The 14871-nt window shown below is 38.3% G+C and overlaps 1 protein-coding gene across 4 annotated transcripts in view; it reads left to right on the plus strand.

Annotated features, from left to right (window-relative positions):
• Nucleotides 1-10176, plus strand: part of LOC132396382 (tumor necrosis factor receptor superfamily member 16-like) — a 33187-nt gene extending 23011 nt beyond the window's left edge. For all 4 annotated transcript variants that reach the window (XM_059973915.1, XM_059973910.1, XM_059973923.1 and 1 more), the window contains 3 exons: nt 5673-5880; nt 6573-6643; nt 7123-10176. In XM_059973915.1, coding sequence (XP_059829898.1) covers nt 5673-5880; nt 6573-6643; nt 7123-7430 — 587 coding nt within the window. In that variant the 3' untranslated portion in view covers nt 7431-10176. The remainder of the gene's footprint in view (nt 1-5672; nt 5881-6572; nt 6644-7122) is intronic.
• The last annotated feature ends 4695 nt before the right edge of the window (nt 10177-14871 follow it).

Raw genomic sequence — 14871 nt, forward strand, 5'->3', positions numbered from 1 at the left:
GTTATCTATACAGTGAATCCAAAAAGTAATAACGAATATTAATTGCCCAGTAATAGAATCTAAAGTTTGGTAAAGCCAAGCCTCCATTTAAAAAAAATTTTTGCAATAAAAGTTTACTCGCTCTAGAACTTTTATTAATCTAGCTATATAACAGGATCATAGAATCTATTCTATCAAAAATGTTTTTGGGATAAAGGATGGAACAGCTTGAAATGTGTATAAAAATTTTGGTAAAATTGTCATTTTTATAGCATTTATTTGATCAATTAACGACATCGTCAAAGGTGACCATTTGGAAAGCATTTGTTGTGTATGTTCAATTAAAGGAAGAAAATTATATTTGTATAAATCTTTAACATTTTTAGTAATTTTAATACCAAGATAGGTAAAATAAATTTTAGCAATATTAAAAGGTATTTGATCATAATTATCGGAATGATTATTAATAGGAAATAATTCACTTACGTAAATTTAACTTTATCCAGAGGAAGTACTAAATTCAGTAAATATGGATAACAGAGGGAATAGCGAAATGTTACGTACTTTATCCCCTCTCGTAATACCCTGAATAGAGTCGGAATCCCTAAGAGCGATAGCAAGTGGTTCTAAAACTAAATTAAATAATAAAGGACTAAGAGGACAATCCTGATGGATTACTCTATATATAGTATAAAGTAAGGGAAATAAATCCCGGACCAAAATTAAATCTCTCTAAAAACTGAAATAAATAAGACCATTCCACCCTATCAAAAGCTTTCTCTGTATCAAGAGAGACAATACATTCAGATTCTTTAACTGAGGGAGAATAAATAATAGTTAACAATCTTCAAATATTAAAATGTGAATACCTATTTTTAATAAATCCAGTTTGATCATTTGAAATAACAGTAGACAAAACATTCTCAAGCCTATTAGCCAGAATCTTAGAGAGAATTTTAAAGTCCACATTCAATAAGGAAATTGGTCTATAGGAGGCAAATTCAGACAGATCTTTTCCTTTTTTTAGAAATCAATGAAATTGATGCCTCAAAGTTTTTGAAGAGTCCCAGAGGATATAGAATCAGTGAAAGTTTGACAAAGATGTGATGTAAGCATTTCAGTAAAGGTCTTAGAAAATTCCACTGTATATCCATCTGGTCCCAGAGCCTTCCCTTGTTGCATGGAGGATATAGCTCTAGCTATTTCCTCCCGTTTAATAGGTGCATCTAGTGTATTAATATCTTGAATAGAAATTTAGGTATTTAATTTTTGCAGAAATCTATTCATAAAGATAGTATCAGAAAATTCAGATTTCTGAAGATTAGAATAGAAATCCATAAATATCTTATTAATTTCATGAGGATCTAATGTTTCATTTCTATCTGGCCTAAGTATTTTCAAAATCTGTCTTCTGACTATATTTGCCTTCAACTGACCAGCCAGCAATTTACCTGATTGATCACCATAATATATAATAGATTTTTGGATTTAAAAATTTGCTACTCAATGGGGAAGGTCAAAAGCAGATCAGGCTGTGTTTGGAGTTCAACCCTTTCCTTATATAGATCTTCACAAGGTCTTATTCAATACACTTTATCTATCTCTCTAATTTTATTAGTGATCACTAAAAGTTACACTTTGGTTCTCCTTCTTTAACCTGCTGAATATGAAATTATCTGTCCCCTAAGAAAGGATTTCATCGTATCCCACATAATTAAATTTGACATATCTTCAGTTGTATTAAGTTCAAAAAATAAAGAAATTTGTTCCTTGATAAAAGTAACAAAAGTTGGATCTTGTAACAATATGGGATTCAATCTCCACTGACATTTTCAAAATATTATCAGAGAGCCTCAAAGTTAATTTCATCGGTGCGTGATCTGACAGCGCAGTGACATCATACGCACAATCGGTAACGAATACAACAGTCGTGTATCTAGAAAAAGAAATCAATTCTTGAATATTTATGATGTACGTGTGGGGTGGGGGGGGGGAACAAAAATCTTTGTAATTATGGTGCCTGTATCTCCAGATATCAACCAAGCCATATTCTAATAGAAAAGAATTAATACAAGTCGCAGCTTTATTAGGAAACAACAGATTGGTTGATGACCTGTCAATTGACAGGTTAAGACAACAGTTAAAGTCACCACCCATAATCAACTTGTATTCATTTAGATTCGGGAGTATGGAAAATAGCTTCTTAAATTCAGGACTGTCTAAATTGGGTGCATAAACACACACCAAAGCTACCTTTTGACTACATAACAAACCAGTGACAATTTAATATCATCCAGTCAAATCAGTAACAGTATTAAAATGTACAAAAGGGATTTTAGAGTTAACAAAAATAGATACTCCTCTATTTATTGATAAAGAATGATATAAAGGCCCCTTCCAGAATTTTAAAAAAACGATCTTCACCCTGTCTCCGTACATGAGTTTCTTGTGCAAAAATAATATCCACATGGTGTTTTTAATTTCTTAAAAATCTTTTTACGCTCAATAGGATGATTCATGCCATTCAAATTCCAAGAAATTTATTATTTTATTAGCATCCAGGTTTAAGACTTAATTTAAAATTTTATAAAAGCTATTGCGCAAACACAAACTAGATTGAAAGGAAAAAAAGCAGCACTGACTTAACCAGAAGTAATGACGTGATTGATACAAGATAAAACCTCTCAGAACTGCCCATTTGAGGGGGAAAAAAACTATTCGAATAGCCCCACCCCTCTCCCCCAAAGCCTGAGAAGTGATCCAATGAAAGTTCACATGCTAACCTATGACCCCTAACCCCAATATCCATTTTGCAGCTGTATTAAAAGTTGCATGTTTACCCCACTGATTTTAGACATAATAAAAGAGATGAACAGATTTCAAATATTGTAATGTTATGCCTAACAATAATTAAAATGTAACTGGCGATGGCCATCTTAAATTCATCTAAAGTATATTAATCATGTATTCAGAGAAGGATAAATCCAAGCAAATAATATATTACGACTGAATTTTAAAAAAACTTACAAATCATACAAAAAAGTAAGTAAATGTATATCTCAAACCCAAAGCTATATTAAGGCAAGTGAGGAGAAAAAATTAAATCAACCAGGTCCTGTGCGGACATAAAATGTGGAACAGATTTTCTTCAAAGCACTAGTTATATACTAATTATTAACAAATTTAAAAAAAATTAAACCAGCCAAGTCCTGTACAGACATCCATAAAGAAAACAGACTTTCCTCAAAGCATCTATAAACATCTCCCAGCTCGGAATTACCTATTCAAGTTGCATTCAGCTTAGACTTAAATTCCTTAATCAGGCAGAAAAATAATCAAATGTGCCGGAATACGGAGCGACGGGCGACATTTTCTTTTATATAATTTAACCATCAATTCCCAGTATTTCCTTCTTTTGGCAAAAATCTCAGGAGCAAAGTCCTCCACTATACAGATTTCTGTAGCATTGTAGATTTGCTTACCCTTTTTCTTGCCTCTCAGAGTATAGCTTTGGTTGTAAAATAGTGAAAGCAAAGTATCAGTGGTCGTGGATATAATTCGATTGAGGGTTTAGATCTTGGAATTCAATGAGCTCTATCGAGTAGAGGGTTTACTTCAAGAATCTCGCTAAAAAGTGAATATAGCACATCTGAAAAGAACTTTAACAGGTCACCGGTTTCAGTATTTTCAGGCAAGCGCAATATACATAAATTCCTCCTGCGCATTCTACTATCTAAATCAATTGTTTTTTCCTTCGTCCTTGATAGTTCCAAAGTAACTTCAAAAATTTTCTTTTCCATAAATAATTTCCATAATAATCAATTCTTGTTCATTAAGTTTGCCTGAATGATTCCTGTTCCCTCTCAATTTGACGAGTATTCTGTTTGAGCGCCTGAAATTGAAAATCTAAATTCTTTAAAGATTCTTGAACAGTAGAGATGGATTTTTAAAGCTTTCCATTAGCATCCATCAGTTTATCAATCTTAGTGTTAAGCGAACCAAATTCACATTTCATATCTTGTATTTGAGAGTATTTTTTCTAAAGTAAAAAGTTCCTCTGATTTACTTGTTCCATTTTGGGAAGGGTCTTGCCGCTCTCAATTCAATACCGGATCGACTTCCTGCCATCGTAGTTCAGCCATAAATCCTTCAACAAAAATAGTGAATCTTCAAACTTAAAATGGATCTATCAGTGGAATGTAGTGTAAAAAGTAGAGCCGTGGTGAAAACACGTCTCACTCCATTTGCTGCAAAATGGAGTCTCCCTGCCAAATTTAATGTTAACACCAGGTAGTCTGCTTAATCTCTCTCACAGAACAATCTCTCTGGTAATTGTTGCATCTTTAATACACTTCCTCTATTGCAGCGGTTCCCAACCTGGGGTCCATGGACCAAGGTTAATGGTAGGGGTCCATAGCATAAAAAATGGGAAACCCTGCTCTATTGCGATGATCTTTAAATGGGACGATCTGACCTGAACACATTATTCCAGATGTGGTCACATCAATGTCCTATATAAGGCCATTTACCCTTAAATCCTCCTGCAATAAAGCCAATATACTGTTTGCCTTTTTTGTTGTTACAGTATTCACATGTTTACTTTATGTAGAATAACATCCAGATCCTTTCAACAGCATAACTTTTCATTATTTAAAAAAACATGCCTTTGTATTTATGCTGCAAAATTAATAATCTCTTCTTTATCTACTTTGTATTTAATTACTTGGGTGTGTGTATATTGCTGAAGATCTCTTTGCATTATGCTCTGGCTATCTAGCTAAAGTGAGAAAACCAGCTTGCACGGTACATACTGCATTTTCTTTCAATGGCAGAGATAATTTTTGTCTGCCAGTCTCTACATGTATGTAAATTTACATTTTAATTTAGACTGTGGTAAATTAAAACCCTTTGCTCTACCATCTCTATGATAACCATTAAGTACCCTTTTTTAAATACTAACCCCATTTACCAGCATTCAATCAATCATCTACATTGTTTTGGTAAACTTCATTGCAGCTTCTAGCTACGTTCATTGCTTTTCAACAGCTCTTCTTTCCTTCCCACTTGAGTTCTTCTCCAGCTTTGGGAAGACTGTTCAGGACATTAACACTTAACAACTCCTGGAGGCAGTTGCTTTGAATATTATTTATCCCTGTGATGCTGTCCCTTACCATGACTGCTTTCTCTTTCACACTAGCCACTCTACCCCACCCCATGTTATGAGGAGTATTGTTTTCTGGGATATTTTTAAGCCAAGGAGATCATAATTTTACTTTTCATAGTTATATTCCCTATCTACTGCTCTCTCCAGTGACCCACTTCTACTGTCCTGCTTGTTCTGGATTAGAACAATACTTCCTCTGCCTCTATTGTCTTGATTCTTTTTTTAAATATAGAATGTTAAACACCTTATTCAGCCTTCTCTACTGAAGAAAATAAAACATGCATTTCTTCAACTGGTCCTCATTTAATCCTTGATCCATATACCATCAGGGAACAGAATGGTAATTTGGCTAAACTGGGAATAATCTAGTTTAGTCTTATTTCTACATGCTTGGCTTGTGTTCAGTTCCCTAAAAAACATTTTCTGACTTATTAAATGAAACTTTCTCCTTCTGTTCTACCAATATTTTTTTTAATGGATTAGTCAATGGAACTAAATTGTTGCTTTCATTTCCTCTTGCCTACTATAGACAAAAACTCGACGCTGTTGAGAAAACCAAGGATAGGACTCGTGAAGGATGATCTCAAGTTCTTGAAAACTGTCGAGCCAATGCCCACCACCGTAATGGGGCCTGTCAACTTCACTGCCTATGACACAGGGAGGGACATCATACCTGTTTACTGCTCCATTCTTGCAGCAGTTATTGTGGGACTTGTCATCTATGTTACCGTGAAATGGTGAATATCACATCCCCAGGAACTTCAAGTGAAGAATTTTCAAACAAAAACTGTGCTCTTTGCATTTTGCTATTGTTTTATTTCTGCCTTCTCCCAACAAGAGGCAAAATGTACAAATGTCAAATAGTCAGAAAGCCCCAGGTTAGATGAGATTAGACCATTGTCATATATACCTGTTTGCATAAAGCTTAAACAGTTTACATGTTAACAATAAGGACACCGACGTAAAAACAGCAGAAAGGTGAAGTACAGCAGGTTTGACCCCTGGGACATAGGGTTGTCTAGTTTCGCCCCTTTGGGTGGGGGGAAAATAGGAATGAAAAGGGGAAAGGAGTGGGAGAGGAGAAGGAGAGGGGTGGAGAGGGATGGCATGGGAGAAAAGTGATTAAAGAAAAAGTGGAAAGAAAGAAAATAAAGGATGCGAAGAATGAGAAAACAAAGCAATAAGGGGAGGAACAAAGGTGGGTGAGCAGGAAGTAGAAAGGGATGATGGAGGAAAAGTTTTTAACTGCTGTTAGATGACCTTGGATTTGTTTTGGCAGACTGATTAGTCTAATTGTTGGTGTTCACCTTGTTCCCAGATGCCCTCCATTAACTACATCCTCTCTGTCCACAATAATAGGCTGCTTCACATTTGGAACATGCACTGCACTCGTTACCTCGCTCTCATTGTCCTTGTGTTTAATACGCAGCTGGAACACGTGCAAGCAGAAGCAGCAGCTGGCCAAGGCGCGGGCTGGTGAGCTCGACGGAGGAGGTGAAGGTGAGAAGCTGCACAGTGACAGTGGAGTGTTTGTTGACACACACAGTCTCTATGAGCCACAACTCAGCAAAGGTATGCCGGCATTGGCAAGAAGCAGCAGGTGCTTCATGGGTTCCAGCAATAGGTGCATGGGAATGCATTGGGTATTGACTTGATTAGTCTGCCATTCAGTGGTGGAGACACTGCTAGCAAGGATGATAATGTTGCCAACTAAACTTTAAGTTGTTGGGGAAGATTATCTTCGTTTACTGGTGACATAATCTCCTTCCTACCTTTGGCATATCGCACTTCAGATCCATGGTTAAGTCCTCATGATACCTCAGGTCTGCAAGCCCTTCATCCATTATAAATTCTGCAATGTAGGTTGTTCTCACCAATCAGCATCTGAGCCCCTTGATCCTCTGGCTCATTCCAGGGTATCCATTCTCTTGATAGGTTTTGCCATTTGTTCCAGTGTTGACAGCTCTCTCTTTTTTCAGTTGTTCATGCAGACCCAGCCCTTTACAGTAAGCTTCCACCGCAGAAACGGGAGGAGATTGAGCAACTACTTGATGGCCCGGGAGCAAACCGAGCTGACTGGCGCAACCTGGCACATCTCCTAGGCTACGATGAGGAGCGTGTGGCCACTATTGGCCGAGGGGAGGATCCGGCTCACACGCTGCTGTCTGATTGGTCGATGAGGGCTGATGCTAACTTGGATGTGCTTTGTAAGGCTCTGGGAAGGATGGACAGGAATGACATCATAGAACGCCTAAAATCAGAGCCAGCTGTGACTTCTGTAGTGTGAAGGAGAAGCCAGTACCCAGTGTCAGAGACTGAGTGGGTCACCCTAATTCAAAAGTCCATCTTGTTCTTGCAAATTTATTTAAAAGTAAACTCCCTGGTTGTAGCTTGGACATGAGGCAATCCATTACCTGTATGAACTGGAAATCTATCAGTAGCCATTCACTTATACCTGACAACTCAGCATGAAATTTGTGGGGAATTTTCATTTCTGTTGATTTTGAGCATCGTGCATCCTGCACTCTGTTACTCAGGCTGTGTGCCCTGTCCAGCCTCATTTGGAGTTTTTTTACATCTGCTCAATTCCTCCTCTTGGACTAATTCCCATTTGTAGATTCCTTGAACTCTCACCCTCCAAAGCCTCTTGAAAGTGCCTTCACTTTGTCTGGAGCAGCAAATTTTGGGAACTTTTTGGAGAGGCAACATGACCAAGCCAGTCTTCTCTGCAGCTGATCTGACAAGGTGGGACAGACTCTTCCTAACAGCTGAGGGAAAGGGAGGAAGAAGCTGAATCACAGTGCATTATTCAGGCTTGGGATTCCTCCACATTAAATTTAGCAAGTTAATATGGTTTTCTAGATTCTGCAGGTGTTACCCAACTTGTCAAAGGACGAGTTTAAGACCATTCTCCTTGATGGTGGTATTCCACATTCATAAATCACATTGTATGGAACAAGTTAGACACTCAAAATGACAATAAGCTTCTGTGACTCCTTACAAAATGGTTTCCTTCAAATGGAAGTCAACACTGGTGCATTAACCCACCAAGGTTAAGGAAGGGGAAAATGGAGTCACTGTGGACTGGTGAACTATTAGAGTATGCATTAATTGAGTAGAGAGGCCTAGAAACTGCTTTGTAGCATTGACTTGACCTGGGGATTTTTGGGTGGGGGAGGAGGGAGGGGTTTAACTGAGCACTGTTTGTGGAAGTTATGTAGTGCAGACTTCAGATATGAGGTTCCATAAGTTTTGCTAGATGCATAAAGCTGCACTAAAAATGATAGTATCAGCAGAACATTGTGTTAATGTGCAAGAAGTTCTTGCAGTTGTTGCAAGTTGCCAGCGTGTACAATTTTTTGCAGTCTCTGAATGCTGGAACTTCTGAGGGAAGCCTGTGCCCAGTCTGTCTGCTCTGGTGAGCCACAGGAAATGTAGATCAAGTCTCAGTCAGTTTGGAATTTGAGTGTTCTAATTTAGTAGTGAGCAGCAATGTGGTAGATATCTTTAGGAACAGAAGCTAGGAATGATCCTGGGAAGCTGAGAGTGACTGTGCCTCTAAACGTTATGGGCATGGGGTTGTATAAGGTCAAATATCTTGCAAGTCTTTACTCTTTTTAAGTAACATTTTAGTGGAAACAGGATTAGAAAAACAAAGCAAAACACAAACTGCTGAGGAACTCAGAGGTACTGACAGTCTGTGAATAGAAATGGACAGCTGATGTTTCTGGTTAAGACCCCTCCTCTCGTAAAACAAAATCTAGTTGATCTGTGGATAGATTAGACATGCTAGGTTGGAAATCACACTGCAGTTGAATGTTTTGCACTACCATTTGTGTCATTTAGTGGAGTTTTAACCAGCTAAGAAATGCTAGGCAGAAGGATCAAAAGTTCAATGAGAAATGAGGTGAATTTTCTGGTGTGGACGGCATCCAGAAATATGCCAACCCAACTTTCTGCAGCACAGTAGTTTTTATTTTGCAGTCATGTGATTTAATTTAATGCCTGAGTAATTGGGGAGGACCCCAATTTTTAGTTAGAACCTCTACATTGTAATCCCATAAGATGCTCTAAGTCATGAAAGGCAGTTCGAGAGAGAAGTGGAGTAGGGAGAGTTGGTCTGTGTGAGAAAATGTTCCTAGAGAAAACAGGCAGCAGTATCATGAGAAATGGATTAATGTGTTATTCTCAAAAACCCAACTTATTTGGCCAAAACCCGTCTTTGCCTAGAGTTCACAATGAAATTTCACATTGTAAATAGATACAAAGTTTTCAGAGTCCGTGTGAAATAAATTCAAATCTGTCTCTGAACCTCCTTCCCAATGGAAGGAATGTAGATTTAATCCAACTGTAGGATAACGTGTAAAACAGAATACACAAATGCAGAAGTTTCCAAGAGAATTTGGTATAAATGTTGCCTGATTCCTAAAGAGAATTGTGTGTGAAACCCCAATGTAGCTTGGTCAGTGGTGGATCTGTGATTAATGCTCAGCCCATTAGAAATTATGGGGAGGCATACCTGTACTAAAGAATTTCAGAGGGGACTGTAACTTTGCTCAGCCTAATCATTGCTAATGCTGTCTCTTCACAAACTACAGAGTGCTGAGTATTGAAACCTTCACTTAGATTCATACAGTGTTCAATCAATCCAATTAAAGTCAGATTTATCAAAATGATCCCTTATTAAAGCAGTTGTTGTATTGAATAAAATGGCAGCTCATGCCCAATAATGAAGTATTTACTAATTTGTCATTTTTGAGGCAATATGCTAGCATTATTTGTATTGTTTATATATTTTTTAATATTAAATACTGGACATAGGTAGAAAAGGCACAGCCTTGGAGGAGGAAGCTTTTAACTCACTTTTTTATGGAACGTACATAAAGGAATGAACAGGGGCCTTTTTGGCTCTTTGTTTCAAATTGTCTCAATTTGATATTGTACTGTAATCGTGTTAGTGTCTTATGAATAAATTCATATCCTAGATAATCAATTTTACATTATGGCAAATAAACATTTGGAAAAAATCATAACCCATCTTCTCTCATTGTTGCCTTGTGGTATCCTAAGATTGTTCAGTAATGTGATGTTCCAATTGTTACCTTATTCTGCAATTGCAAACATTCCCTTTTCCAACTGCCAGACTCATTGGAGTTAATGAGTTTTTTCATAAAGCCAATTCGTATGGATGGACAGTGGCCTTCTGTCCATTATAATTCATTCATTAATGAGTATCAGAATCTGTTGGGCTCGAGTAGGACAACTGGGTTTCTGGTGTCTGTAATGAATGTAAAGTAGCCCCTTACTTTAGTTCTTTCCTGCTGAGGTTTCACTGCATGTGCTGCTTGTCCCCATCCATCATTAGCAGAAAAGGAAAGATGTTTTTAATTGAGATCAAAGTGATCGAAGGAAAATGTGATACTCAGGGTAAAAAGAACTTCAACTAGTTCAGACTTGCAGAGGTCAAAGGTGAAAGACTGCACTCACACAACTGGCACTGGCAGTTGCTGTGTATGGAATGTATTTATTGACAGGTTTAGAAGGGTGAAAGCGGATGAGGGACCTGAGTGAATGAATATCTCAGAATTCCCCTCTTCATTTTATTTCACTAAGAAGGTACTGATTGTTTTCCAAAGCTTCAACCATCTGACCAGTTTATCTTTGGACCTAGTAGATGTATCACACACATTTTTAAAGGAAAATAATTAATGTGTCAGTACAGGGGCTGTCACATCTTATCAGGTGAATGCTGTGAAGATATGTTACATAAGGACATAGGAGCACTTGGCCCCCTCAAGTCTGCTTCCCCTTCAGTAGGAACATGGCCAATCAGTCCCAGACCTTCTGTGCCAGTACCACAAAGCCCTCAAAAAATTATTTACTTTCTCCAATGACCTTGCCTTCACAACCCTCTGGACAAAGAATTCTTGGGATTTGACAGTGTTCCAAATGACTGCCTCCTAATCTTGTAAGTATGAGTTTGAGATTCTTCCAATATCTCCATGTCTATGCTAAGATCTTACAGTAAGATCACCCCTTATTTTTACTAATGTCCAAAATAACAAGGATCGATTTTCATTAGCAGCTCGTGGTTGAACAATCCTTTCATTCCAGTAATTAGGTTAATAAGTCTCGTGGCAACTATATCCTTCTGTAAACAAAGAAACATCCTGTACTGGTGTTCTCCCACATTCCAAAGATGTACATGCTAGTAGGTTAATCAATGACATGGGTGTTAATGGGCCTTGCTGGGCCAGAAGGGCCAGTCACTGTGCGGCACCTCTAAGAATAATAAATAAAATTGTAAAAAGAGTAGCCTATGTCTGAACACCTGTTTTAAGAAGACCAGCATCATCCCAGTGCTGAATAAAAACAAGATAGCAGGCTGTAATAAGTACTACCCAGTGAATCTGACAACTGTCATGAAGTAAATCAACAGACTGGTCATGGCATGCATTAACTTAAGACTTCCAGACAACCTTGATCCACTGTAATTCACCTACTGCCGAAACGAGTCTGCAGTGGGTGCCATCTCCCTGGCCCTTCACTAAACTCTGGAACATTTAGGCAGTAAAGAGAGCAACATAAAATGATTGTTTATTGACTACAGTGCTACCTTCACTACTACAATTCCAACCAATCCCTGGACCTTGGGAGTCATCATGTCCCTTTGCAACTGAACTTCCTGGCCAAGAGACCACAATCAGCAAGGATGGGCAGCAACACCTCTACCACAATTATTATGAACACTGGGGCTCTTCAACCCCTTTCTCTGCTCCCTATACATTCATGACTGCATGGGCCAGACCTTGCTTTAACTCCATCTGATAGTGGATTTCCCTCAATGCCTGCAAAATAAACGAGTGGTGGTGGGGGGGGGGGGGGGGGCACAGTGCACATGAGCCTTCTACATACAATGATGAACTTCAAGTCCTGAGGAATGGACATCACCAATAGCCTGTCCAGATCTAACATGTAGATCCACAGCCAAGAAGGCACACAGATGCCTCTACTCAATCAGAAACCTAAAGAAATCTGGCATATCCAAATTGACACTTACCCAGTTCTATTGCTGTACTATAGATGAATCTCAGCTTGGTACGGCAATGGTTCTGTCCATGATCACAAGGAATTGTAGAGCTGTGGACACAGTTCGGAACTTTACAAAAGACAGTCTCTCCCTCCATGGATTCTGTCTATACTTCACCCTAGCTCAGTAAAAGATCAGCATAATCAAAGACCTTACCCACCCTGGACATTTTCTCTTCTCCCCTTTTCCATTTGGCAGACGATACAAAAGCCTAAGTTCACATACCACCCAGTTTAAAAACAGCTTCAACCCAATTGTTATAACACTATTAAATGATTCCCTAGCATGTTAAGATGAACTCATGATTTCATCTATCTTGCCCACACTGCACTTTCTCTGTAGCTATTAGTTTATTCTGAATTCTGTTATTGCTTTACCTTGTTCTACCTCAATGCACTATGCAATGACTAGATCTATATGAGCAGTTTGCAAGATGAGCATTTCACTGTATAAGTGACAATAATAAAGCAATTCAGATTCTAATTCTTGCAAATAAGGCCAATATTGAATTTGCCTACCTGATACCATGTTAGACAAAGAATAGCTGAATTCTTGTATCTTTTGCACATCTTCAATCTTTTTCCATTCAGATAAAAGCTTGAAGTGAACCTCACACCACCCCAAGGTAGACTTCATTTGTCAAGTTTTCACCTACTCACTCAATATACGCATATCCAGTTACAGAGTGCTAATATCACATATTCTACTGATTTTCATGTCATTGTCAAACTTGGATACCTTGCACCCTGTCCCATTTCCAGGTCCAGTCTCCAGTTATAAAATGTAGATAATTGCAGGCGAAGAACTGGTCAGTGGGGCACTCCACTAGTTATAGTATGTCCTTCCATCTGCTTATATACCATTTCTATCCTCCGTGCAAGAAACTATCTTAAATTAATCTCAGTACACCACACTACTTGAACACCAGCCGTTGGGTGCACCTTTTTAAATACCTTCTGAAAATTCAAATACACAGCATTTACAGGTTCCCCTCTGTCTACTCTGTATGCAGGTTACATTTTGTCAAAGTCCATTTACCTTTAATAAAAACACATTTACTTGGTTTGAGTACATTAAGCTTCTTTAGATGACAAGCCTCTTCTTCCATCAAGCCAAAACTGTTGAAGGGAAGGCTGCAAGTAGTGGGGCAAAGAGAGGGGGTGTTTCATGGGCTGGAGGAAAGAAATGGGTTGCAACGATGGCTGTGGAACATCTTATTCAGTCAAAAAGAAAAAGAAAAATAGTGGAACAAGTCCTCCAAAGTTTACAAAATGCTGGACACCCCTCTATCCTGAGGCTATGCCCTCTTGTCCTAGACTCTCTCACCATGGGAAACATCCTTTCCGTATCTTCTCTGTCTAGGCCTTTCAGCATTTGAAAGGTTTCAATGAGATTCCCCCTCCCCCATCCTTCTAAATTTCAGTGAATACAGACCCAGAGCTATCAAACATTCCTCTCATTAATTGACAAATCTCTGCCACTGGTCTCCCAAAACCTTGCTCGTATGTGCGACTGTTACCAGTTAGGCTATTGTTTTGTGGAGGGCACACAATTTAAACTAAACACTGGGTCAAGGAACACTTTTACTGTCACTTTCCTCTTCAAAGGCAGATTCTAGATGCTTCTGTACTAGAAGTGTTGCATGTAGAGAATAATTAGTCTCATTATACTTAAAGAGGTACCAAGCTATATTACATCCATTATTGTTAAAAATGATAAAAAGTCAGATGAGGTTTACAGGTTTACATTTTAGCCCTGGAATTTTTTTTTAAACCCGAAGGGAATTTAAAAATGACAAATTTGGTGGTCAAGGGATTAAGATGAGTCAGTAATATGGGAAGTCGCATGTGACTTTAATTGTCATTTCTGTAGTGAGTGTTAAATGCCTCATTGGAGTGTTCAGTAAAGGAGGAGCTTAAAGTTAGGCAGGTATTTGCGAGATGATAAAAGCTTCAAGGATTTCAAAAGCAAAATTGCACAGATGGTGGAACTCTGAAACTAAATCAAAAATGCTGAGAGTGCTCAGCAGATCAGGTAGCATCTGTGGGGGGGGGGGGGGGAAGGAGTGAACAGAGAAAGAGTTAACACTTAATATTGATGACCTTTCATGAGAACACTGAGACGAGTCTGACATAAAACTTCTCTCCACTGATGTTGCCTGACCCGCTGAATATTCCAACATTTTGTATTATATTTAAGAATAGTAGATTTGACATGGTGACTGATACTAGAAATGCAGTAAATACTAAGGGCAGAGGGCTTGGAGGGGGAGAAAGATTTACAGTTTTAGATGGGTTGAGGGTAAGAAGGGCATTTGGAATTAAAGGGTGAAGAGGGAGGGTTTTATTAGAAGAAACTGAGATTAGGGACCATGACTAGGATTAGGTTGAGCGATCCATTCCATATCTTGCCATTTTTAGTGTTTGAATTCATAATCTCTTGAGCACTATCCAAACCACACAGGTACCCACATTAACCAAGCAAGTTGGTACAAGCAAACCCTAACTGGAGAAAGGTGGTGAGAACTGTGAAAGAAACATCTGAAAAATGTACCTCTGGAAAAGTTTGTAGACTTGAAAGCAAGTCAGAGCTGTTCTTAGCCTCACATTCTAATCAGTTCAGTCTCTCTGTGCATTTG

Source organism: Hypanus sabinus, chromosome 1 (assembly GCF_030144855.1).
Source record: "Hypanus sabinus isolate sHypSab1 chromosome 1, sHypSab1.hap1, whole genome shotgun sequence".
NCBI classification, from domain to species: Eukaryota; Metazoa; Chordata; class Chondrichthyes; order Myliobatiformes; family Dasyatidae; genus Hypanus; species Hypanus sabinus.